Consider the following 26,356-nt stretch of genomic DNA (forward strand, 5'->3'; position numbering starts at 1 on the left):
TTGAGTGTTAAAGTTTAATAGAAATCCTTGAGAAACAAAGGGAAAATAGCAGACCCAGAAGAAGAGCACTAGCTGCAGTCCGTGCACACATGCTGCAGGGCACACCAGAGAGCCAATGGCCTTGAGAAGGATGCTCCCTCCCCAGCAGCCCTATTACCCCCACAACAAACTGGAGCCACACTGGTACTTGTGGTCTCTCCTGAACTGCCATGTGCAACCCTGAGGTGTCCTGCAGGGCCTGTTGCTGGGGGCGGGCAGGATGCTGGCACAATCAGAAAGGATAAAACTGGGCAGTTTTCCCTCCCAGGCGTGAGGACTGGGGACTTATCTCCAAGGGCCAGGCTGCAGCAGGACAAGAGCAGACTCAGCTGCCAGCAACTCAGGACACAGACACAGGCAAGCAAGGGCTCAGCCTGTGATGACTGGGGACAAGAAGGGCAGGCTCAGTCAGCTCCCACGCAGGAAAGAAACCACTATGTCAGGCTTTAAGAACAGTCCAGGACAAAGGCCAAATAACCCCCACTTCCTCAGGCTTTGCCACTTGTTTTAGAAATGAAGTCACACAGGTCTCCTCTTTGCCCAGGAAAATATCCATCTCTATAACCAACCCCAAAACAAGTGTGTAGTGCAAGGGGCTCCCACAGTCGTTGATCTACAGAGCCAGCTCCTGTCTCTTCCTTTGAGGTAGGTTGATGTGTCCCCAGGGAGGGACAGTGGCTGCTTGGTCACATCACCAGGGCAGTGTCAGAGAGGCAGCCAGCAGGTGTCTGGTTGGCTCCACCAGTGCACTTGTTGAGAGGTAAGTTCTGAGTAGGGCTGGGCTCCAGGCATCTCGTGAGATCCTCACCAGCTGAAGGGAGGCATGTGCTGCAACAAAAAGGAGACCCTGAGCTTCTTACAGACAGTAAGAAAGGATGAAAAGAACCATGATGCAATAATCACCTGCTGTATCGTGACACATGGACTCAGAGATAGGGCTGCCAGGCTCACCTACTCCATCTCCCATCCCAGGCAGCACCACTGATCTCAACAGGTATCCCAGTATAAGTGGGACATCAGGGTCACAGCTTAGCCTCCCTATCTGTGTGTAAACCCAACTCCACCCTGGCCTCAGCACAGGAACATTGATGACCTTTCTCATAGAACCAGAGACCAGGGGTGTGCCTCCCCTTCATTTTGGGTTACCCAAACTCCAGTCCTCCACCTCTGTAGGAAGCTGTCAGCAGCCCAGCTTTGCTCAGGGAAGCCAGGAGAGTACAAGAGACCTGAAGGCCTCACGGTTCCCCTGGCCAACGCTTCAGCTGAGAGCCTCTGCTCACTGTTAACCACATCAGTGTCCACAAAAGTGATACAAGTTCCAATGCACGGAATATCTTGTCAGCATGTTCTCACCATGACAGCTCCAAGCATCACCTAATCTGGCTGTTCTGAGCTTCATTCTAAGCTGGGTGTACAGTGCCAAGGAGACATGCCCAGTTGCACAGATATCATGCCAGCCCCATCTGTTGGTTCTCCACAGAGCAGAGGCTTCAGAGCCTGCAAACCAATCTGCTCCTCTCCCCTTAAGTAAAGCTGCTTTTCAGGCTTCCAGTTTTCTACCAGGACACCAGTCCAAAAGTCACACTATGAACACCATGAATGTTATGGCCAGTGCAAACTTACCCCAGTCTGCCCAGTTCCAGTTTGCTGAAGCCATTTGATTGAATGCTACTCTTCTGGAGGAAGAACGACTTTGGCAATGACCACTGTGGGAGGAGAGGAAGACAACAGAATGGCTATTTAAGTCGTGGCAAAAATCCCTCAAGTCTGCTGTGCTTTGCCATAGGCTGCCCTAGAGAGCTTCAGCTAGAGCTGCCTCACTGCTGTGCATTGTCACTGCCACCAGACTGTTCCCAGAATAGCAAACAGAGCAATCTTTGCTCTCTGCCTAATGAATCCCTCTGCTGAAAGTGGGAGTAGAGCACCTCAAGGTTCAAAAGAGTGGGTTTCTTTCAGAGTAACGTTCTGCTATAAGGCACAGGAGTGAAAGAGACAACTCCCTCACAGAGAGGAACAATGGGCAGGACAGGTGCCAAATATGCAGGGCTGTGCCCAGTGCACCCAAGGATATTCAGATGCAAAATACTTGCAGATCTGATATACTGCTCATGGCTTCATGTTTGTGGGAAATAGGGCAGCATGGGTTTTTCCAGACTCCTGGAGGCCTTGGCAAAGAGGGAAGAAGGCAAACAGGTAAGACAGGAGCCAGAGCAAGCAGAAAAGCAGGATCTCTACCTAACTGGTAGGATGGTAAACAACCATCTCTGTCTACCTTACCCACAGTTATACGTACCATCTGGGCCAAATCTGTCCCTGCCCCAGTGTGGTAACCTTTGACACACCAGTTCTTCAGTAGCTCCAGACCTGGGAAGTGACAGAAGACAGTAAGTGAGAATGAACAGCCAGGTTTACAAAGAGTTAAGCCTTCCCAGCTCAGGGCATGCAAATATGCTGCACTGACCACATAGCACATGCTATGCAATAACAACTTGAACACGTGCTTGAGTGCCAGCAAATACGGGGTAAACCAAGGGCGTTCACCCTTTGTACGAGCAAACATCAGTGCGTGGGCTGCTGCACTGCTTGCCTTCCTCCCAGGGAGCCAAGACATTCCTTGCAGCAGGCTCAGCGGAACAGGGAAACTGGGGCAACACAGGATTTGCCGAATTAGACCAGATTGGCTGTCCCCCTGAGCCCAGTGCCTGCCAACAGCAGTACCTGATTTGGGCTGCACTGGTGAAAGTTCCCACCATGCAAATGTAGAGCAGCTTTGCTGTCATCGACCCCTTTCCCAGAGGAGGGCAGCTCAGGCAACCTCCTCCTTGCACAGCACTGAATCAGCTACAGCATCCCAGTGCATCATCTCTTCCCTGCAGGGATCCATCCAGAGCTCAACATGTCAGGGTTCCTCCCTGACAGAGAGCAAGACTGGCACAGGCGAAGATCACTGCTGGTATGACTGGAAAGGACCAATCCTCTCACCACACATAAGATATGGTGCTTCAGAGCACAGCAAGGTCATTTTGAAGCACAGCTATGTGTTTTGCACTGAACACAGTTCAGGCTCCGCTTCCTCCAGGGCTTCTTGCTAGCTGTCCCCACTACAGCCAAGCACACTGGCCGACCCAGAAATATTGAGAAATCCAGGACTACTCTCATCCTGTTTTCTTATTTAAGAGCCTTAGGGTCATAGCAGAAGGCTAGGGTGATTTGAGAATTAAGAACCAGCAGAGCAATGGCTAGACCATGGATGCTCTCCAGCTAGGATTACTGTGATTTTCTAAAAGATATCAGGAGGAATCCTTGCCATCCAAAGCCTGTTCCTTAGTGACCTTTCAGCAAGTCCCAGAACCCTGTGAAAAAACCCCACATGTTGGGGATCAAGAGGAGCAGGGTGGCTCAGATGCGTTGTCCTGGGTCTGTGTACCAGCCTGGGCTTTGCATCTTAGTGGCTAGGGAAAGAGGAGTGCTGCATGGAACACAGGGGAATGGGGGAAGGGGATAGGGGGAGGGTGAGTTTTATTCAGAGGTAAAGAGCAATGTTGGGATAGAGCAAATCTGCTCGCTTGGCTTCTTTGGGAAAGCTATAGCATTGAACCAGGACCCTTGTCTGAGCAAAGTTCAGGGCAGCACTTCACTGAGGACGATGACAGTATCTTTCTTCCAGCTGACAGAAGATCATCCAGCAAAGATATTAGCAAGGCAAAGGATGACACATGCTGACAACACAGCCAGAGAAGGCTATGATGTTACCATCTCGCTGTGAAATATTGTTACTGACCCCTTTGATACTCGCTTTAACTCTAGTGAAAAGTGACAAAAGCATTTTGCTTCTTTCTCTCCTTGACAGCCAGGTGAGGAGCACACATACAGTCACTGCAGTGGAGGGCCAGCTTCTCCAGAAGCATCTCCATATAGTTCAGATATTGGATGGAAATCCCTAACCCACAGTCTCTTTTTATTTTCTTTAACCCTTCATGCTAGACCTCACTGTCTCTCTCTCCCAAATACTGCTGCCCTGATAGAGACAACCTTGGATGAGGAGGAATTGGTCCAGCCCAGCTACGCCTCAGTAAAGATAATCTTTTTTATTAAAATACAGAATTGTGTCCTGAAAGGATGGAAATGTTAGCTAGATTTCTAGTGTTTAAGAAAAATTTCCATTTGTATGCTGACTGTTTTTCATCAATTAGAAAGCTGCAGGAGACCAAGGAATAGGCGAAAATTTTCCTTCACAGATCACTAGTCAGGAGCAAAGCCTAGCAAATCCAGCTGTTTCTCCCACAAAAGAGAGCAGAGAAACACTGTAAGAGGCCAAAGCTACAGCCTGAAGGCAAAATCCCAGTCTGCCTCATGCCCAGAGCACTTAGAAGTGATGGTGCTGTGAGTACCAGAACAATCATCACCTCTCATCAAGTCAGAATAGCTTTTTGTGATATTTGAAACAGTCTGGGAAGGTAACACATTTCCTAGGGGTTAGTATGCATGCAGGCAGCTCCTCCTCAACATGCATAGCTCAGAAGTCTCCCACGACTCCTGGCAGGCAGCCTGCCTGAGTCAGGTGGCTGTGCCAGGCTTCGGAGGGCAGTTACCTTTGTGTCTATTCAAGTAGTATTTGAGCTCCCACTGGGTCACCAGAATGTTAAAGTAACGAGGCTGCTCGAAGAAGCGCAGGTACCGCATGGAGATGTGGCTGGGGAACACCCGTTCAAACTGCCCGCGTCGGGAATACTCATCCTCTGTCTCCACCAGGATGCGAACATCATCAGGAGTCAGGATGTCCAAGACAGAAGAATAAAAGTCCTGCAGACAAGAGCAACCCAAGGTCAGGGAGAAGCATGTCTCAAACAGAGGTGTCCATGTGTCTGAGATCTTTGGGACAAAAGCCACATGGAAACTGTGGAAGGAATCTAGGCTCAATGGTGACACCAACACTGCACAGAACTGAAGAGAACACCAATTCTGCAGCCTAGCCTCTCTTAAATACACTGCCAGGTGGCACACAAAGCCAGTGGTCCTACTAACCTGCACAGAGGTCAGCTGGCAAAGGCTGTAAGAGCTGCATAGAGACGTAAGAGGGAACAGGCAGTGCTCACACTCTGGGGACTGGTGGGTAATGTGTCCCTCAGCACCCGCCTATTTTAATGTACAGATGAGTCAGTGGCTTAAGCAAACCCAATCTATTTCTGACCAATTGTCTTGTAACCCACTGGAGCCCAAGTGCACCCCATCATCTGGCTGACCCCAGAGAAGAGGACAATCTGAATAGGTAAGAGGGACAGACGTGTCAAGGACTGGCTGGGACATGGGCTTGGCATGATGGTGTAAAAAACAGAAGAGGTTGATCAGTACTTGGTCAGGTATCTTCTGCATCAGATAATAGGCCTTCTTCATCTTCTCTGCTCTCAAATGCTCAGATGCTGGCTTGGGCTTCTCCTTCAAAGCACTGCCCACACTGAGGACACAAGAGAAACAATAGAGCAATTAAGTGGAGAAAACTAAGTCCTGTCACGGCAAAGCTGCTCCCAGCAACTTCTGAAAGAGTAATGACACCCTCATGAAAATGACATGGAGGAGAAAACACTTTCTCCAAGGATTTCACTAGTTCTGAGATCAATGATGGATCCTTGTGCATCAGCACAGAACCTGGGAAGAATATGGGCAGAGAAACTCGGAGGACTCTGCTAGCCCCTCACTAAGGCATTTCAGTGTTCCTTCACCCAAAAGGCGAGCCATCATCTCACACTCACATGGCATGCAAGAGGGTCAGACACACTATGATGTGATACATAGCACATGAAGCCTGGTGGGATCTCATCCTACTTGGAAGCTTCCTAACTGCAAGCACAGGGATGGGGGTACAGGTACTCAGTATTGGTACTGTAAAAGGAAGAAGAGAACTCTTAGATTAAAAACTTCCTCTGGCAATATCCAAGTACTCTCAGGACTCAAATTCAGACATATGCCATGGAAGGTCCTGGCCTTTCGTACTATCTGACCAGCAACCATCTATTCTAAGCGCCAATTGGGGGATGCCAGAATCTGGGAGATACTTGTTGAAAACCTTTTAACCCATCTATGAACATAGTTTTTGGTTTGGTTTTTTTTTCTGCTGCTGCAAAACTTACTAGTTCTGTGCAGATCCAAACAGGGAAAGCAGAACCTTGAGTCTGTGCTGCATGGTGCTTAGGGAACATATAGATCTACTGGAATTCTGCCCATATGCAAAAACACCTTCATATGCTTCCCAGGGCAGGAAATATAGTTGAACAAGATCGCCTCTGGGTGCAAGAAATCTGGTAATGCATCATCTGAACCATGTTAAGGATCTACTTAATCCCCTGCAGGTCTTTCTGAGGACACCTGCCCTTCAGCACTTCCACTGGAAGTGGCAAACCAGCATGTGATCAAAGCACCGCAGACGAGCTGGTGAGAGCTCCCCATCTGGAACAGGCCCATGTTCCGAGCTTCTCCACTGAAGCCACAGGGCACTCAGAGGGCAAGAGTCCCATCTTTTGGCATGCCCACACATCACTGCATGCTGGTGCTTAACCCAGCAAGCTGACCCTTCAGTGACATATGGCCAGCAGCCACTCTGCTGCAGGGAACAGACTGGTTTCCTTCCAGCCATCAGGTTTGAAACCAGGATAAGCCCTAGCTGTAGTGAAAAACTAAGAAGGATTAAAAGCCTGGCTGGATACACACCCAGGAATTAGCATTCTGCAAAAGCAGCCATGTTAGCTGCAAAGTAAGACTGTGCACACCTCCACCCATAGGTTGGCAACATGTGACACCTGCAGTCCTGCCTAAAGAACTGATCACTCCAGCATTTGCAAAGTAGCAGGTGCTCCTCTTGCTCCAGGCAGCAGCATGTCAGTTCTGGTAAGTCAGAAGTGGATTCAGCCCCAACAGAGCCAGCCAGTCCTCCAAGCAAACAAGCAGTGAAACTTACCATCATATTATTTCTGGCAGGGGAAGTTCAAGAGAGCACAACTTGACTAACTGCAGAGCAAGCACAAATTACATTGGCCTTACTTCCAACTATGGACCTCCAGAGAGGGCATAAATCCTTCTGCCTTGAAGAGACCACAAGAACCAGATACTCAGGCAATGAAGCAAGTTCTTTGGACCCATAGCTGAAGCACCAGCAAGCACAGGCTGTCAACAGCCAGAAGCCAGAGTTTGCTGAGCTCCAAGCAACCCCCAGATGAAATCCCTCAAGAAAAAAGCCTGCTCCTCTGACAGAGAAGGGGCTAACCTGCAGGTAGAGCCACTTCTTGTCTGTGTCCTTGATGCCATATTGTCCATGCTGGGCAGAACAAAGCCAGCTAGGTTGAGGAGGTCCCGAATCATCTGGCCCTTGATGTTCACATCCAGTGGGGAGTTGGAGTGGAGGCTGCAGAAAGAAAGAATCACAGCCTGAGTGCTAGAATGGAGGTGTTGAGCCCCATGGCCCCCGAGTAATAACCCTGGGTTATTACTGACAGGGATAAAAACACCAGCCTGTCCCTTGCCTCATGAAACCAGCCATAAAACACTGAGAGAAAAATCCTGACAATATCTCTTTGAAGGGGGGGCTTCCTATCAAAAATAGTTAATTTTTCCATCTCTTCCCAAGGTAGCTAGAAATAAGCAAATCCATCCCCAGAGCCCTGTGTACATGGCTCTGTGTACAGCTCATGCCTACCCACTCTCACAGACAGAAGAGGCCATGCTCAGTTACTCTGCAGCTCCTGGCCCTGCCTGCACAGCTGACACCAGGCGGCCGGATGCCATCAGGAAGCAAAGAATGGTGCACGAGGCAGTGGAACTGCTGATTGCTTCTGCCCACGCAAAGAAATCTCTGCCATCACCCATTCTGTACAAGATGCATCTCTCCTTGGCCTTCCTTTTTTAACATATTCTTCCTGGCTCTAGCTGGAGCATGCCCAGCAAAGCTTTCTGAGCTGCAGATGAATGTTGCTTTCACAGACAGGGAGGGCTTTGATTCCTGCAATCTGGAGAGGGAGGCTTCAAAGCCCATAGTCTTTCAGCACAGGCTACAGGGGACATCGCAAGCCAAACTCACTTTGTAGTAAAAAAAGGCCATTATCCACTCTGCTATGGCTCAGAATATGCTTTACCTTGGGGAAATGTTGACTTCTAAGATCCAGGGCTTGAGGTTTTCATCCAGCATGATATCAAACCCAAACAGCTCATGGCAACAATACGGCCGGCGCACGTACATCTTCACCAGGCTGTTCACGTAGGGCTCAGAACTGTAAGCCAAGAAAGAAAAATGTTTCCAACAGTCAGACAGACAGCAGAGCTCTGGCTGTTCACAGCACATGTTGACAGTTCTGGAAGTGTAATGCAGCCACGTGCTGCGGGAGCAGGTGGGCTGAGGGACCAACACAGGCCTGTGAGTTGCTGCTGCTTTACCACACATGGATCCAGCACTGCATCCTGAGCATCCCTGCTGTGTCAGGTAGCATCCACCTCTGAATACAAGATTTATGCTGCACCAGGGACCATTCTCTCAGGCTTCCAGGCAAATCAGGGGAGTGGGTGGCAAGCTGGGCAATTTTGGGTACACTGCACCTTCCTGGCCTTCAGGCAGGGCAGGGAAATATAAGGTCTATTTACCCACTGCAGCTACTATAGCAGGAGCATAAGTAACAGGATGAAAGGAGGGATCTGCAGAGAAATATCGAACCCAACAGCAGTGATACCATTTCAGTTAAGAGCAAAAGGACCAGGGTGAGAAGGGGACTGGACATCAAAGGGGCCAGAGTGCACCCCACAGACACACAGAGCAAGGGGTGCCAAGACTCACGCAATGATGGTTTTGATAACGATGTCCTTTATCTTCTCCCAGATGGCCTCACTATTAATTCCCTTCTGAGTCAGGTAATTCCAGAGAGCTTTGAGTGCCCTGTGAGAGAGAAAGCAAAGGAAGTAGCTCTGTAGCCCCTTGCTGCTGGTGGTGAAAGCAACAGAGGGGAACCCTGACAGCACTCTTCCCTGGCATGGCAATCCTCCTGACATTCTCAAACCTCTCAGTTCCTAGTTGCTGCTCTCCCCAGCCTGGCCCCTGGTCTTGAAGGCCCAAGCTACTAGGAACATGAATCTGTCATAGACTTCTCTCAGCACAGTCCCAAATTAGCACATGAGCAAGGTAAGTCAGGCCCAGATCTTGTCTTCCCTCCCCCTCCATGTCCTCAGCAAACCTCTCCTTCCTGGAGGCCTTCCCCCGCAGCACTGCAAAGCAGTTCAGCAGGAATCCAACAAGACCCCAAAAATGTTCTAGCTAAAGCCACCTCACTGAGGCTTGAGGAATGAAAGAAAATTTCTGAAAAGTGTGGGTAACAAGATGGTATGGGGGAGCATCTATGCTTTTACAGAGTTTCCCACACCACACTGAGTGCTGCAAGCTACTCTGACACTGAGCCAAGGATGCTCAGATATTTCTCAAGTGAGACCATGTGGCTAATGGCCAGGAATCCAAAGGTCATGCTTCCTGCATACAAGATGGAGTGGATTACAGCCACACTTAACTTTAACATAGGGGCAGCCAGCTTTGACTTGCATGCAAGTATGGAAAACCCACACAATCTCACCCCCATGCAATTGCAACTGCTGAGAGGCAGCAGACCCTGTTAAAAGTCCCAGTGGAGGAAGAGACAACAACAAGTACAGGTCAAAGCAATATGGCCACAGCAAAACACCTTCTGTAACTCCCTTTGAAATGCAGTAGCCCTGCCCAGGCTGAGAATTGAGAACTCTATCCTGCACTATTTTTAAAAGGGTTCAAACACCACCATGGAATCAGAGGCAAGTTCCTGGGACTTGCATCCATCCACCCATGGAACAGCAAGGAATGGGAACTCCTGCAAGATTGCAGCCCTCCTCCCAAAGGCCTAGAAATGGCACCACTGCTCCTATTCCCACTGAGTAGCACATAAATTAGCAGTTCTGAACCAGGGCTGTCCCCTTCTCTGCCTCCACAGCAAAGTCAAGAGTGAGATGGGCAGAAGCTCCCATCTAGCCAATTTAAGCATCACCCATTCAATATCTAACAAAATCCAATTAGATTCTGCTTTAACCACATCCCATCACCCCCACAATAGGGGAAGGGGATGAATGAGCATAGATGAGTGCAGCATTGGAAGCACGGAATGGCACAGACACAAACAGGATGAACAGTATCTACAGCTCAAGCAGCAGTGGACAAGATGAGTCACTAGCCAGGGAGACCATCCAGATTCCACTGACATTAACTCATGCTAAAATCACTCTGTTCTTTCAGTTTCCCAAGTGGGAGTAGATGATACAAAAAGCAAGTTCAAGTTTTGGGTAAGAATACTGAAAAGAGTCTGACTTAATGAGAAATAAAGAGATCTACCTTGTACCCTAAAAGCAGTACCTACCATTTGTGTCCCTGACAAGCAGTCTCATCCGAGTTGGATTTGTACTCTGTGTTCTTCTTGTTCACACTGTAGTTGGTCAAATGCATGAACTTGTTGCTGAGGCTCTCCATTGAGGAGGAATACCTGGAGGAGGCAAGAGGAACACGAGGTGTCAGAGACTGAAGTGGCTGTCCCCAGGTCCACAAGGCAGGCACAGACTTTTTTCTCATCTCAGCCATCCACCAGCCCTGCTGCTGGCAGCTCTCTGTTCCCACAGGCCCAGAGCTAATGGAACAAAACATGAGACAGAACAGACTGCCTTGGGACAGTGGAATGCAATCCCACCCTCATAGCATGTCCTCAAGAAATAAAAACTAGAGCTTCAGTAAGCAGAAGCACTGATGGAACTGCAACAGCCTGAGGCAATACAATAAAAACTAGAAGAAACATCTCAGTTTCTGGTGTGCCAGCTTTTATGCAGAATATAGCATAGATGACGTATTTCATGAGCTGCTTTACACTGAGCTGATCTTTCATTGGGAAGGTTGGATGTAGGAAGCATCCTCTCACATATTCCCTTTCAACAGTCACCTGCAGCGACCCCGTGTGTTTCCACACTGCTTCTTAAGCAAGCAAGATATAGCTTTAAGCATCACCCTTAGAGCGGATGACTTTCTCCTGCCCCAGCCAAGGCAGGTACCACAGCCACAGATGCCTGGGCACCTAGGTAGCTCCCAGCACCACTCTCATGCACAACTTACTTGCAGCTAGCAAAGCGAACCAATCCATCGTTGAACAGGTAGACCCTGAGGGGATCATAGCAGGTGACGTAAACATAGATCCTCAGGTCAAACTTCTTCCCGCCAATGAGGTAGGGTTTGTGCAGGTATCTGCAGAAGGAAGTAAGCACATAAGGGTTATGATTTTCATATGCAGGAACATCTCTAACCCCCAATTCACAAGCAAAACAAGGGATCAATGCAGAAGCCTTTTTGCACAGCATTTCCAAGTTAATCACATCACAGACAAAATAGGAGAAAGAGCAGCTCTGCCATTCACAAAGAGTTCCTGCAGCACAAAAGCAGTGTTTCTTTCTGTTCAGTTCCATTTTGAAGAGACTTTCCCCAGTTTTAAGGCACAGTAGCTTTTTCACACCTACAACGCTGATCGCAGTATTCAGGAACATCTAAGACATGCAGTACACCACAGATGGTTTTGTACCGTGAGCAGAAACAGTTGGGTATTTTAATCCAAATGATTTGATTATTCATCCCAGAAGTTCATGATTTTCCATAGGAAATTTTATCTCTTTGCATGGAAAGTGGACAGGGAAAACTAACAAGCAAACACAACAGCTCCCTGTCTGCCAAACACCGCAGTTTTCCTGCCCTCACAAGAATCTTCCCAGAAAGCAACCTCAAATCAAGATGAACTATTCCACTTTTCTGCAGAAGGGAAAGGAGATTGAGAACTCTGTTATTTCAAGAAAATCCTTTGACTAACATCTACATGCACTGAGGCTCTTACTGAACCATTCTAACTTGGATAAGAACAAATCTTTGACAACTGCCACCTCTTCCCTGGGACTTCTCTTCCTACTGTGCTTGTGTGAACTGGATAAGGTTTGTCTCCAAACATGCCAAACCCCAGAGTACAGAGCAGTGGGAGCTGGATCACAGCACAGCTGAAGCTGTCCACCTGCCAGACAGAAGCTCCAGAAAGCTCATGAAACCAAGTTGTGTCTGAGACCTCAAATATCTACACAGAGACAGCAGCACTCCAGTAAGCCCAGCTGCAGCTGACAGAGCCAAACTTCCAGCAGCAGGACAACCAGGCAGTCTCTAGAGAAGTCTCCAGATGCAAATCAGGTACTTTTGCTTTGCCACACAGAGGTAGGGGCCCAGAACTGGCCAGAGATACAAGACACTAAGAGGTCCCAGGCTGTGTGCCAACCTTGGTTTTATATTCACTCACCTCTGTACTAGCAGTGGTCTCCTTTTGGGGAGCTGGCTCCATTTGTGGATGACCTGGATACCAATGCCTCTTGCTGATGCTGGCTGCAAAATACAAACAAGAAAGGATCCGATTTTCTCCCTGCACCTACAAAAGGACAGAGGACTGAGTTCTGCTTTACACCTACTGGTTTCACAATCCATTTCTGTCGGCTAGCTCCTTCCTCCCATGCTTTCCTGAGTAATCTGATGTCCTGGGGCAGGATGAAGGATTGAGGGAAGAAATTAAACTCCTTTTTCCCACAGCGAGCCTGCATCTTCACCAGGTTGCGCCACAGACGGTCCTTCCTTCCAATTTGAAATGAACCAGGGAAGTGGTTTAGCTGGAAAGAAACATAGATGCTATGAGATCTCTTTGCTTCCCCAACTCCTTGCCCACCCCTTCCTGCCCCCTTGGCAGAGGATACATCCTTTCTGAATACAGTGCAGGGTGACAGTCTTTGCACCCCTCTCAAGATTCCACCCAAATTGATTCCACCTACTCCTGAAGCTTTGCAGGGACAAACTGCATAGTTTAGAGCATCACAGCTCTTCAGAAGAGGCATGTACTTGTGACAGATACCAAACCTTTGGTCCCTCACAGGTTCTCAAGCCATGAACCAAACCTGACTGTTCTGTCGTCAGAGTAAGGTACGTGCCCTTCACTGCACAGGCAGTGAGGGCACTGTCCCTACCCTTCAGTCCTGCCAGAAGAAGGACTCCTTTTAGTAGCAATGAATGAATTTAGAGAAGCTCACAAATAAAAACAATTTGGCTACAGCTTCAGTCTAGACAAGAGCCACCCTCACAGCAGAGATGCTCATTCAACTATGTCTGTCTCTTGGACTCCTCTCCCAGTTCTGGAAGGGACACTGCAGGGACAGCTTACACAGCAAACACCTGGGCCTGAGGAGAGGGGCACCCAAATTGCTTCCAACACACTCTCCATGCATCTGAGGGAGATCGGCCAAAAACAGCCCCTACCTTTTGGTGCTCCCTGATAGCTTTGAAACCAGGGGATTTCATGTGGTGGCCCCAGCAACCCAGCCAGTCATTGCTTTCTGCAGAAAAAATAGAAAAGTCCATGGCCGAGTACCCTGCCACCCACAACACCCTCTCAACCCACAGCACCCCATCTCCTTGGGCTAGCAGAAGCATGCCAGGGATGCTGCACAACGATAGCACACAGCACTCATACTTGCTACTGCAAAACTGCCAAAGCAAGGGCTATGAGTGGCATCTAGTTAACCAAGTGGGTCATATTCTTGCAAATATGATGGTTGCAAGGACCTAAAGAGGCACAGGGTCAAAGGAATGCCTTTAATTCCCCAGCATCCTGACTGCTTTGCATTACAGCTGGCAAATTAAGCAGTTGGCTAACGAATGCTTTGCTGCTGAAGGACACATAGGATGCCAAAACTTCTTAGGACTTCCTCTGCCCTCCATGTCTCATTATAGCCCCAAAATAGTTTGTGCAGAGGTCTCCTGATACATGCAGGAGTCCCATAAATACTTCCAGGAGATCGCATTCCAGAGTATGGATTATAGCTGCAAATGCTCAGCGCTTCTCTACATATCTCTTCTGTGATAAGATTCCCAACCCTGAGGACTCTGGCTATGGTCAGAGAAGATGCCTTCCTCCTCAGTACATGGGGACAAGGAGCAGCACTGCTGGGCCTGGTACTACATGAGAGCCAGTCTTCTCACACTGGCAAGCCAGAGCAAACCTGCCTCACATCTGCCTCAGCCTGACAGCCCAGGAGCACGCCCTTGTGATCTATGCCAGGAACAAGCTGAGAGGCAGATCAGACCCTGCTGAGAGCCACAGCAGTATCTCGGATACTGCAGGTCACACAGGCAAAAACGTGAACCCAGAAGGCAAAGAAGGACACAATGTTGCCTCCCCCCAACTTACTTTTGCTAACTCGGAAGTGGGACCTGCCAATCGTTTGCTTCACTATGTTAGGCGTGACTCTGCACATTTTCCATCGCAGCAGCTTCCTCTGCTCCCAAGGCAGCTTTTCGACTAGGAAGGCAAAAAGTTAAAGACTGAAGGAAAACGAACACAATACTTGGATTTACTACAGCTGCAAAATCCTTATGGTTTGCTGCACAGGTACCAGGCCTGTAGACAAGGGTGCATAGCCCTCATTGCAGAACCGTCATGGAGCAGAAGACTCCACAGCTGGGGGAGATCCAGGACACTGGAACATTCAGTGGCAGCCCGACATGCTTCAGACAATGGAAGCAACACAGTTTACTGCAGTCATTTGGATCTGACACCAGTGCTGGGTCTCATCAAGGGAAGCATTAAGGGCAGCCCTGCCAGCCAGCTCCAGGCTGTGTGTATTACTTGCTTCCTAATAATGGGCTGGCCACTCCTCACCCTGTGCAACAACAGACCCTGGCTCACCTGTCTCATCCCGAGTACTGAAGTAGATAGTTGGAGGCACATTAGGGAATAAACTGCAGACAAGAGCTGGTTTGAGCACTTTGTCTTGAGCCTCAGCAGGCTGGGCCAGGCACTCGATGCAACTCCTAAGAAAGATGAAGCAGTAGGCAGCTGGCTAAAAGTGAAAAGTAACAACGGAAAAGGGAAGCCGGAAGGAGCCTTAATCTGGGTCTCAGGAATTTGCACCATCATTGCAATGTGGTGCAAGCAATGGGCACTAAGGTCAGTAACTCAATCTGCAGCAATGAGGGGGTGAGTCTGCAATGAATGCACATGCCAAGTAACCACTGTGGGGTTTGTGATTTTCTGAGGCAAGGAGTGGAGTTTTTTACACGGCAAACCCTATAAGCTTGTCAAAGGGAACAAGGGGTGGAGATTTTAATACATATGATTTAACTGTTGCAACCCTCGTGGTTTTGCTGTGCTGCAGGGAAGAGGGATGGAGTTTCACCCACTGTATGTACACCTTACCACAGCAAGCCCCAATACCTGGAAGGAGGGATAGAATTTGTAATGTTTCTATTAAGGTTGTGATTAAGTGAAAAGCAGGGTTTGCAATGAACATTTATTCCAAATATATGTCACTGCAGCCAGTAGAAGAAGTCACACCAGAGCAATCCAGTAAGGAAGAAAGAGCAGCAAAAGAAAAGGAACTACAAGACACTATCACAAATCTCTCAGGTTACCCCGTGCCTCACTGAAGGGACTGAGTGTAGCTTGTTGCAAAAGAATTGGAGACCAGGATGGGGGAAGAAGCAGTTTTCTCAAAGTCCTTGTTTTTTTTTCTTTTCAGTACTAAAATCAATAATTAAAAGTTTATTAATTGGCAGAGGATTATATTGGTTAACATTTTCTAGCACAAAACTGGTTTTGCCCACAACAAACTGAAGGCAGGAGACATGTGCAAAGATTTCAAGGCTGGGGCAGCACACAGCCTGCACAAGGAAGTGGTCAACATGCCTCCTTCCTTGCTACAAGAGGCATTTAGCCCAAGCACTGCTTCCGCTTCTGCCCCAGAGCCTAACCAGACACATCCTGTCAGAAACATCTGCTGAGCCAGTTTACATCACCTCTGCAAGACTTTCACAACATGCGCACACCCAGAGCCCGGCAGCACCCTAAGGCTCAACACTTGCTCACAGAAAGCTTTGCTTGTCTCCCAGATTAGTGATGACATTATGGGAAGCAGCAAGTTGTCAGGCAGACAGCAAAGCCTGAGGCAGTCCCCGTGCAAGACCAGCTCCCACTGCTGGATGGGCAAAACCAGGTCTAACAAAGGTCAGCCAGAAGTCATGAAGGCAGGGCTCAGATGACAACAGGCTGACCAGTCCTCCACAGACAAAGATTCTCCCAAAAGCTAAAGAAAAACCCAGGCTCCAGGACTTGTTTCTAGGATGCTATGCTCAGACACGAAACTCCAAAGAGCTTTTGCAATCTCTGGCCCAGGACATCTCCACTCTGCTTCATCTGCCAGGCAATGACACTGCAAGAGCATAATTTATTCCAGTAAACCTAACTCAGCAACTGTCAGTGCCAGTGAAATTAAGACCCCTGTTTTGCTGGAGTGAATGCACCCTTAGCACTTTACAGGCTGCTGCCTGTAGCAAGAAAGGTAGTTCTAGTCTGCAGGGTAGCAAGGAAACTTGCTTTGGCTGGGACATCTGTTCCTACCTTCACTCTTTTACCCCACATGCTACCATCTCCTCTGTCACCATGGAGGGCAAAGATGACAGAATCACAGAATATGCTGATTTGGAAGGGACCCACAAGGATCACTGAATCCAACTCCCTGCCCTGCACAGCACCATTCCCAAGAGTCACACCATATGCCCGAGAGCATTGTCCCAACACTTCCTGAACTTTGTCAGGCTTGGTGCTGTGGCCACTTCCCTGGGGAGCCTGTTCCAGTGCCCAGCCACCCTCTGGGTGAAGAATCTTTTTCTAATGTCCAACCTGAAGCTCCCCTGACACAACATCAGGCCATTCCCTTGGGTCCTGGGACAAGTCTGGAAAAATATGCTAAGTTCAGTGCACTGTTTACAGCTACTAACCTGGATCCAGGAGTCACAGAGCCACTGGACGACACATCGGCATCAGAGGAAGCATCCAAGTCACCTGCAGGAGGAAACAAACTCAAATTTTGTCTCTGTGAGGAGTGAGTGCACACGGAGTTAGAGAGGGAAGAGGGGAAACAAATGCTCCAGGGGACAGAACCTTCCAGCTGTCCAAAATCCTTGGATCCTGGCTTCTGCCCACCAATTAGGGTTGCAATAACAGGGAAAGGAGCAGAGCTGACAGCCCTGCACAGAGAGGAGATGGGTAAGCTCTGGAGAAGGAGTGGTGAGCCCTAGCTTGCTCTGAGAAGGAACCCATGCAGGTCCTCCTTGTTGTTACATCACTTTTGGGTTTAGTACATCCTGAAATGACAGCATGAATGTAAGACAGGAGAGCAGCTGTGCTCATCCCCAGCTTCCAGACAGCTCCTGCACTCCCCACATTGAGGCATGGAGCACAGCCCTCCCTGAGGAACCAGCACTCACTGTCCTCATACTCTTCCTCACTGCAGCTCTCGTCCAGGCCATCAGGAAGTTCTTCCTCTGCTTCATCCTGGGGATGGCTCAGTTCCATCAGTGACTTCTCAGTAGTAGCACTGGGACAAAGGACATCGCATCAGAAGGAATGGCACATGCTTTCTGGGACCAAAAATGCAGAAGTCCATGAGGCAGCATGAGATAATGTGGGCAAGGGAATGAGGGCACTGCCTCTCCAGTGCTGATGTACAAGCACTCATCGCAAGCTAGCAAGATGAGGAGCCCCAGACCACGTTCTGGACCATGCTCCATAGTAACTAGAAAGAAGAGAAATAAGGACACCCTCTCCTGGCAGGAGCTCCATGTCCTCACACCCTCTCTATCCTGTATTAGCTCTGTGTTCTTTTATGAACCTACGTCTCTGACTAGGAAGGCCTGGCTCAACACCAGGCTTCTTTCAACATATGTGCAGAGCTTACCACTGCAGGCAGATCTCCCTGCTGAGAAGAATAAACTAGAAAAGCCACACAGTAATGCTATGCTGCAGTTGAAAGAGAAGGCGGAACAGCTTGGAGCCATCCCAAGGGCTTGTGTCGAGCTGGGGGTTGCAGGAAGGTGCCCCACCCACTAGGATGCTGCAGTTGGATTTTGTTCATGGACACAGCCCATGGTTATCCTTAAGGCAGCCTCATACTGCCCACATTGCATCCTCTCCCAACATGCAGAGATGCAACGGCCAGCCTGGCACATCCTTCAGCAGCCTCCCTCCTCCTGCCTCTACTTACTTAAGCTTTCCTGGGACAACAGCATGGGCCTGTTTCTCCTCTTTCTCCAGTTGGATAGTGGACACCTGTGCTGCCACTTCAGAGATGGCAGCAAAGTGCAGAGGCTCTGTTCTTTCCAGGCGGTCCCCTGCACACAGGGGGTTCAGCATGCCCTCGGGACGGCAGCCGGTGCTGCAGTCGGGAGCACCCACACGCGAGGCCAAGGGACGGTCACTGATCTGCTTAGTGCGGGCAACGGCATCACAGGTGCCCGTAAGGCTCGAGTTACTGGTAAGGCGATGGCTCCCCTGCTCCAAGTTCAGGGGAGCCATGGTTTCTTTCTGGATGATCTGCACTCCAGCATGCTGCTTCCTCCTGCTGTTCTGGTTGGACAGGCTGCCCACATTCATATGACCAGAACTTTCAACTTGGCACCCAAAGCCTCTGTGTGTGACAGCCTGACTAGGTAGCTGCTGCACAGCCTTCAAGAGGCTCTTCTCTGGTTCCTTCTCTTTTGAGCTGTGAAGTCTCCCCTTAGCATCGTCCAAGGAGCACTGCTCTTTCCTGAGGATCGCACTGCTTGGCACAGGGGTAAGGGAGGGGACTGTGTTTTGCTCTGACACAGCGCTGCTGTTCATCACTGCTCTGTTCATTAGGCTGTTAGGGAAGCTGTCTCTATTGTCCCCAGAGTGCGACCATGAAACAGCAGGAAAACTCTGGGTGTTTCCTACCGTTTTCATCTTCAGTGACTGCAGAAAAGGCACTTTAGCACTGCTTGGCCGTAGGAAGGAGTTGTTACTGAGCACTGGTCTAGAGGAGCTGGCAGCCTGCTGACCTGAGCTGAGGGCAGAGCCTTTGACCCCAGTTCCAGAGCACTCCTCTGCCAGCAGGCAGGGCTCCATCAGCACGGAAGACATCACCCTTCCTGTGACAGAGCCAGTGTCCGGAGGGCTTTGGAGGCTGTCTTCAGTGGGCTGTGCATGGCATAGTGACGGTGAGCACATGCGGCAGGATTGCTGCAGAGGGATCCCTGAGGAGAGCAGGATGCGATCATGGAAAGCGCTCTCATATCTCTCCTCTAAATTCCAGATGGGTTTCGCCTGCTGCTGAGCAAGGCACCAGGCCCAGCACGGCTCAGGTCTGTCTGCCGAAAGGGTGCCTGACTCCAGCTTAATGCTCTTCTGCTGTTTGGGGCCCAGATTAGCATGGTCTGGTTCTGCAGACGCCATGTAGAGCCATAGCACATGAGGTACAAGTGCTTCAGTCATCTACAGCAGCATCTTTGCTGGCCTGAAACAAAAGGACAGCATGAAAGACACTGTTGCCCTGTCAGGGCACAGCACCCAGCCCAATGCCACATGAGGAAAGCAGGGTGAATTGCTTTTCCTGCATGGTGGAAACCACATCTCCCATTTACTGAGCTCACCAAGAGTCTCCTGAGATCAAATTAAAGAACGGCTGGCATCTCACATGAAACCAGAGGATGCAAAAAGCAATGTAAAGAGAGCCATCTGCAGGAAAGCTTGTACCCTGCAAACACACAGGGGTGACTGACTACCAGCCAGGGTAGCAGCCCCAGCACAGTCATCCTGTCTGCAACAAGAGGCTGCCTGCCTGGGATCCACACGGCAGCTGGAGTCCACTCCTACAGGTCTGTGTCTCCAACATCAGCCTCCTCACTCTGCCACAAACCCCAAAATGTCTGCTTATTTTTTCTCCCTCCTCCTTAAAGCTTCAGTTTGCAACGTTACACAACTAGGTGAGAACCTCAGCCCTTGCTTTTGAAAGGAACATGTTTCTCATGTTCCTTTTAAAATGATGTTTTCTCAAAAATGTTTTCTTAAAAAGCTCGGTGAGGGCTAAAGGCTTCCTATGGAGCTCAGGACTGAGAAGGCAGCAAGAAATAAATGCAGGGCTGTGCTAACATCAACACATCTGTTTCCAGCAGAGACTGGCAGTACTGTGCATAATACATTTCTCCCCACTGCAGTCCTATAGAAAAGTCTCCTGCAAGGAGCAAACTGGCAGACCACAGAGCTGCAGACGTAAATGTCCTGAATCTTCCTAAAATGAACTATTGCACCATATCTGCAACATCCTCTTGCCTGAGGAGAAGGGGAAAGAGAAAACAAACCACTATCCAGTTATTGCTTTAACACATGCCTGGAGGGCCCCTGGATACAGCTGCGATAGGAATTTGTATTCCAAGCAGGCTGGCTGGTTCTTCCACCTTCCAGCTCTCACACACTTGCATGTTTAAAAAAAAAGGTATAAAAAGAAGGATAAGCAGTGCATCAACCATCACACTCTTTCTTTTCTTGCCATACATATATATACTCCTTTCTCACCTGAAAGACAAGCCTCAGATGCAGCAGTTAAAGTGTAACTTGGAGACCCGGAGGCTGCTCTGTAGCACCATCACAGCAGCTCACATCACCACAGGGCTGGGTCCAACAGACCTACACGTGCCAGACTTTCTCAAGCTGTGAATCAGCTCCAGTCTCCAGCACATACCAGGTCAGCAGCATCTCAGACAGAGGATGTAGGAGATGGAACATCCCATGCAGGATCCCATAGGAGCTACCCTGCCAAGCTCTGCAAGAAAATATGGAAGGTGCCAAGTCCATTCCATGCCCATAGGGCTGCATCGCTTGTTAGGGGTTGTACAGCCAAGCTGAGAATCCCTGACGAGGACAGGGCGCCTGCATCCCAGTGGGAGTTGCAGCCCAGAGAGGCTCCAAACCCAAGGGAAGAGAATCCCACAACTGAGATGTACAACACTATTCCATTGCTACCCAATCTGCCCCCAGCAGCAAACCTGGCTGTGTTGTGACATTCACAGCGATTAGCACAGAGCGAAGAAGCTGCGGCTCAGATGCCGCCACCTGCCCAGCTCAAATTTCCACCCAGTAAACAAGGGACTGGAGCTTGGCTTCCATATGCTGTCCCCCTCAGATGCACCCAGCTCACAGGTGCACTTGGGCCACCAAGTGACCCTAGGACACCGGTGAACATAGGTGTTAAAGAGCAAATTAAAATCCAAGGAGAATTAAAATGTTCCCACCTATAGGGTCTGTCACTGTGGCATCACCAAGTGTGCTGCCAGTTCGGCCACCACCTGCACTCTCACCCAGCTGCAAATGACCTTGTAAAACGAGCCTGAAGTGAAAGCCATCTGTACCTCATCTCCATTCAGCTTCACAGCTATCAGTGGATCATCCTACTGTAAAAATAAAAGTGATGTGGCCTAATGAGGCTGTAACAAGGGCTGTGAATCTTACAGTCAGCTTATACACAGGTGTGAAAATGCCAGCAGAAGCCCTGTGTGGCCCTGATCTGGAGTAAGTGACAATGGTAGCACAGATGTTACTGACACAGACACGGGAGTACTGCTGACAGCTGTGACTGCCAGGGTGGAGGTCTGGCCATGGCACAGCCTTAGCTAACGCTGCCTGGAACCTAGCCCCACAGTAGCAGACAAAAATGTGCTGAGCTTGGCCCTCTCCAGAGCAGTATTGTCATGGAGTTGCAGAAATGTCTGGGCCAGCATAGGGGAGGGGTGTGCAGGAAGCAGTGGCTGCTTAAGAAAGCTGCAGAACCTTTAGTACAGCTTTCAGGTAGAGCCTAGGCCGGCCAACAGCTAGTCACCATCACTGTTTCCCTGTGGAGACACAGGAGGTTCGGAGATAGGGGCAGGAAGGATGAAAGGAAAATGCCTCCACAGGGGGCAGGTCAGGATGCATACAGACTGACAGCACCAGCTCAGGCTGCCTGTCCTTCCCCCCATTCACACCTCCTGCATGCCAGCACAGCCAATTCTAAGGTCCACCTGAAAACTGTCTCCCATCCTTACTGCAAGGACAGCTTGACAAAGCAGCTGCTGAGCACCCAAGAGACCTGACGGAGATGGAAGGAGGCACCTTCACATGCCAGGCTGTGGTCACAACAGGACAGCAGCTGTCACATCTCTGTAGCGCTGGGTAGTAATCACGTCACCTGCCCCAGGGTAAATCCCTGCTGGTTACCAGCATGGAAGCTTTCTCTTTATGTTTAATTCAGTTGGAGTTTTGGGATGGACGAAGTCACAGTTTGATGCAATCCCAGTTCTGCCAACCCAACTCTACGACAAAGGAGGTGGAATCTGTTCTGCATCTCACAATGGCAATAAAACTACACTCTTGAAATTTTATTGTAGAAACACGAGCTAGGAAAAGCCCTGGGTGAACTGGCCAGGCTGGAATTCAAAACCCAACCAAGTAATTAATGGATTTTGGCTTGGACTTATTGACGCACAATACAGAGTCCAAAGCTGTCACTGTTGGAGTGACTGTACAGTTGGACTTGCTTACAATTATTCTGCCAGCACCTTTTATTGCCACACAGCTTGCTCACGAGCATTGGGAGGTCAGCTAGAGCACTGCCACAGCCTGTACAAATGTCACATCACAAGAGCACAGGGTGAACACGTGCCCCAGCCTCTGTGCACCCCAGTATGCATCAGTCAAAATCCTTTCTTCCAGCCTGAGCCCCGCTGCAGCATGTGCTCCTCAAATGGCAGCGTGGCAGCTCCTCGCAGTCCTGGTCCAAATAGGAAAGGTCAAGACCTTATGAGCCTGGGTGAGTACATTATCCCACTGTTAGAGGAATTTGGCTGTGGAGGTTATTTTAAGTGCAGCCTGGTGACACACTTAAAATAACAAGAGCTTGTAAATGTATGCACCGCAAGCTGACCTGATAATGTGTTGTCAGCCACACACAGCTTAAAGTCACAAGGAGGAGAGATTTGACAACTGCAATTGCTATTGTTTTTTATGCCATTGCAGGGTGCATATTCTGTTCTGTTCTTTATGACTAAAAAGGATATCTTCTTCTAAATGAGACCTGAGTTCACACCAAGTTCCTCACTGGCAGCTCTGGGACTTTTGACTAAAGCTTAAATAAGCAAGTTAACAATGCAAAACAAACAGGTTTTAAAACCAATATACATTTCAAAATGAGGGTTTGTATCCCTTCAAAATATTTAAAACTTTGTACAAGATCAACAACATTGATCTGAAACCGAGTGCCTAAAACTGCTCCAACAGCTGGTAGCTAGGTACAAACCTGTGTTTCAACAGCATGGAAACAGCTCTCCCTCCCCTACATCAGCTCCAAGAAACAAGCGGCCTCAAGGGCAGTCACACACCAAGCTAAAGCACCTGAGGACACCAGCAAGTTCAAGCTCAAGAGCAGAGTGTGTTACTGGCCACAATTTGTCCATGAGGACAACACAGCTTACAGGCTGCTTGGCCACCACAGAAATGCTGTTGGGTACAACAGCCTGGTGTGCTGCTTTGCTACACAGTTAAGCATCACTGTTCCCTCATCATCATCTCAGAGTGATGATGTTTCCTCATCACTCTCCCTCTTCAGTATCATCCTTGCAGAACCACATTTTGTGTGCAAATTCAGAAGATGACAACCAATTTCTGTCCTAATCAAGACATCAAGTTTTTGCTTGGCCACTCAGGTCAAAAAACAAAAAAATATCAATGAGAAATCAACCTCTGTGAGGATGCATCAGCAAATTCCACCTGCATCCCAGGATGACATTTGTGCCAGGGCTGGTCATTTCCATTCATCAGCTGTGGTGTTAAACTCCATTCCACACTGAATAGAGGAAGTATGAGGAGTGTATGGCTGCCCCAAATGACCCTTTACCTAAGCAGAGCACTGCCCTGCAAGAGAAATAGAGCAGCTCAGGTGTGTGCTCCTGTTCCCAAGGTGGAGGCAAATGTCAGGGACAGCAGGATGATGATCAAGCCATGGGAGAGCTGGAATCCAGCCACTACCTGTGCTGCAGCAAATCCCTCCCTCCATGCACACACAGGGTGGGCTGGGGACTGAAGGCTGGTGTTTGACTTCACAAGAGACTTTCCCACCACTCTAAGGGCATTGAAACACAGTTGCCAGATGAGGTGAGAAATTCTGGCATAGGAGGCAGAAAATCCAGGGCTGTGGCTTGAGGGCACCAGGGACACCTAAAATAAAGGTCTGGCTCCAAGAGGGCTGACCTGGCTGTGACCAGACAGTACAGGGGCCACAGCAAAGGGCAGAGCATGAAGTCCCTATCCCTATCATACGATATCAATTTTTCTCCCTGGCATATTCCCCAGGCCCTGAAGCAGAAGTAGTGCACAGTAACAGCAGATCATGCAGCTCTGTTCCCCCAGCGGTGAAGCTGGTAAGTGCCTGCCCTTGCTCCCACCCGATTTGTATTTTTTCATCACACGGGCAACAGAAGCTGTTGTACTGCAGCATAAACAAGAGTAGAGAAACAAATCTGGGTTAAAAGCAACAAGCTAAGTAAACCATGAGGTGTTTAACAGCCTTTCACCAGGGAGGTCTACAGCCCATTCCTGAAGATCCAAACTGATGGGACAGCTTTTTAAATTCAGCTTCATTGCGGAAGAAAAGGTAGAGGAGAATTACATGGCAAGACCTGGGAAGAGTTTGGCCACCAGTGTAGCTCTGAAGGCAGTCAGCAGAGCTCCATCTGGTCTTAGGCAGACTGGCCTTTAGTAGAAAAATAAAAGTGGAGGATTTGGAGTGAGTGAAACAAGTATAATATATCAATACATAGCAAGGAGACAAGAATTGCCCAACTAGTTCAAAACAAATAATTTCTTAGTCCATCTTCTGTTCTTGATATTTTTTACTGAAACATATCTGCAATCGGAAGAAAAGGTTCCCCAGATTTTTCCTTCAGTATGTGCTCTGGACTCTTCCATGTCCTGACAGGGCTGGGAAGAATTCTTCTGAAGGCACTGCAAAACCCTACTCCATACAGCAATCTCTCAGGGCTGAGCAGTGGAGAAGAAACAGAGACTCAAGGTGAGAAGCTGCCAAATACTCCCAGACTTGACGCATGGCAGGAACCTGGGAAATGTCAGAGAGTGGCACCCAGCCAGGCTGGTACAGCAGCCAAAGCCCCCAACCTGTGTCAGTGATCTGACATCTCCACACAGGCGCTGTTACGTGGGATAGTGACATTCGTCCCCTCAGCTCCTCATTGAAATGCAATCCCTGCTGTGCTGAGAAGGCCCCTTTGACTGAGGTGTGGGAGGGGGCAATTGTCATCAACAAATTTTACCTAACACAAAACAACTGCAGCAAGAGAACAACGAAAGGACAGACAAATGCTACTATCTGCTGGGTACAAACAGTAAGAATTGTGGAAATATTATAATATATAATAAAAAACTGTAATAACATTGTAAATTCCCCCAAACTGTCTGGAAGTCACTAAATGTCATCTGCCCATTCCGTGAGGAGAACACCACAATAAGAAAGACAAGCCTCACTGAGTCATGTAGGCAGGGTTTTGATGTGGAGCTGTGGGGCTGAACTGTGCCTGCCATGAGACATCCACAGCCCAGCTGCACAGGGAGACAGGAGGCTGGCACAGAGCCACAGGGCTTCCCCACGCCTTCGCTCCTCACTCCCTGCCCAAACCTTGGAGGCATTGAGGAAATACTCCAGGCTTGTCTCAACTCAGCTCTGCCTTCCATTTTTCAGACTCAACGGCTCCTTCTTACAAGAGCAGCCAAGCCAAGACCCCAATGAAAGGAGGACAGCCAAGATATCCCAGCACCCCACCTGGGCTTGGTGAACCCCAGGTCCATCCTAATACTCCAAGTACCGTTGGAGAGGCTCCCTGAAGCCGTGGGCGGCTGAGGATCCAGGCCCTCCTCCTTGCCGCTCACCCGGGGAACATGCTCTGTGTCTCATTTCTCCAAGTGGAAACCTTTGAAGCCAAAGGCGCTACCAGGATGCTGTATCCTGGCGCCGGTGCGCCGCCCAGGCCGCCGACCCTAGCATGTCTCGCCGCAGAGCGCTCCCGAAGCGCCCCCCCAGCCCCACGGGGTCATAGGGCAGGACCATGCGAGGAGGCCCGGGGTAGAGCGAGCTGCCTCCTCGGGGCCGGGGCACAACTATGGGGAGGAGGCGCCGGGGAGGCAGCGGAGGGCCCAAGAGCCCTACGCCCCAGTGGGGGAACTCTGAGGGTGCAACCCGGGGCGACACACAGGGAGCGAAGCCCCACTCCAGAGGGCGGCAACGCCGCCATACTCACCGCCCGCCCGAGCCCGCCGCCGCCGTTACCATGGGGAGCCGGCGGGCCCACGTGACTACAGCTCCCGGCAGCCACCGC

The 26,356-nt window shown here is 49.5% G+C and overlaps 1 protein-coding gene across 2 annotated transcripts; it reads right to left on the reverse strand.

Annotated features, from left to right (window-relative positions):
* TTLL4 (tubulin tyrosine ligase like 4) lies at positions 1 to 26,346 on the reverse strand. Of its 2 annotated transcripts, none has more exons than XM_088168203.1 (19): positions 26,279 to 26,346; positions 18,187 to 19,455; positions 17,411 to 17,520; positions 16,922 to 16,985; positions 14,832 to 14,956; positions 14,334 to 14,444; positions 13,403 to 13,479; positions 12,568 to 12,762; positions 12,402 to 12,484; positions 11,189 to 11,317; positions 10,449 to 10,571; positions 8,855 to 8,953; positions 8,163 to 8,297; positions 7,298 to 7,435; positions 5,392 to 5,494; positions 4,632 to 4,842; positions 2,333 to 2,403; positions 1,663 to 1,745; positions 1 to 867 (listed from the first exon to the last, which is right to left on the reverse strand). In XM_088168203.1, exons 2-19 carry the CDS (start codon positions 19,431 to 19,433, stop codon positions 726 to 728), a joined length of 3,246 nt encoding a protein of 1,081 aa, XP_088024329.1. In that variant the 5' UTR covers positions 19,434 to 19,455; positions 26,279 to 26,346; the 3' UTR covers positions 1 to 725. The 2 variants fall into 2 exon arrangements, with proteins under 2 accessions (XP_088024329.1, XP_088024330.1); XM_088168204.1 differs by lacking the exon at positions 26,279 to 26,346 and adding an exon at positions 20,514 to 26,083.
* Positions 26,347 to 26,356: the final 10 nt, after the last annotated feature.

Source organism: Sturnus vulgaris, chromosome 7 (genome assembly GCF_052056855.1).
Source record: "Sturnus vulgaris isolate bStuVul1 chromosome 7, bStuVul1.hap1, whole genome shotgun sequence".
NCBI classification, from domain to species: domain Eukaryota; kingdom Metazoa; phylum Chordata; class Aves; order Passeriformes; family Sturnidae; genus Sturnus; species Sturnus vulgaris.

What these genes read in the sequence shown, in the direction of transcription:
- TTLL4 (XM_088168203.1), bottom strand. Translation starts at nt 19,433, where the DNA reads ATGACTGAAGCACTTGTACCTCATGTGCTATGGCTCTACATGGCGTCT. An exon ending in GTTGTCCCAGGAAAGCTTAA is followed by an intron (nt 17,521 to 18,186) that starts GTAAGTAGAGGC and finishes CCTTTGTCCCAG; the next exon opens with TGCTACTACTGAGAAGTCAC. An exon ending in GTTATCAAAACCATCATTGC is followed by an intron (nt 8,298 to 8,854) that starts GTGAGTCTTGGC and finishes CTTGGCTTACAG; the next exon opens with TTCTGAGCCCTACGTGAACA.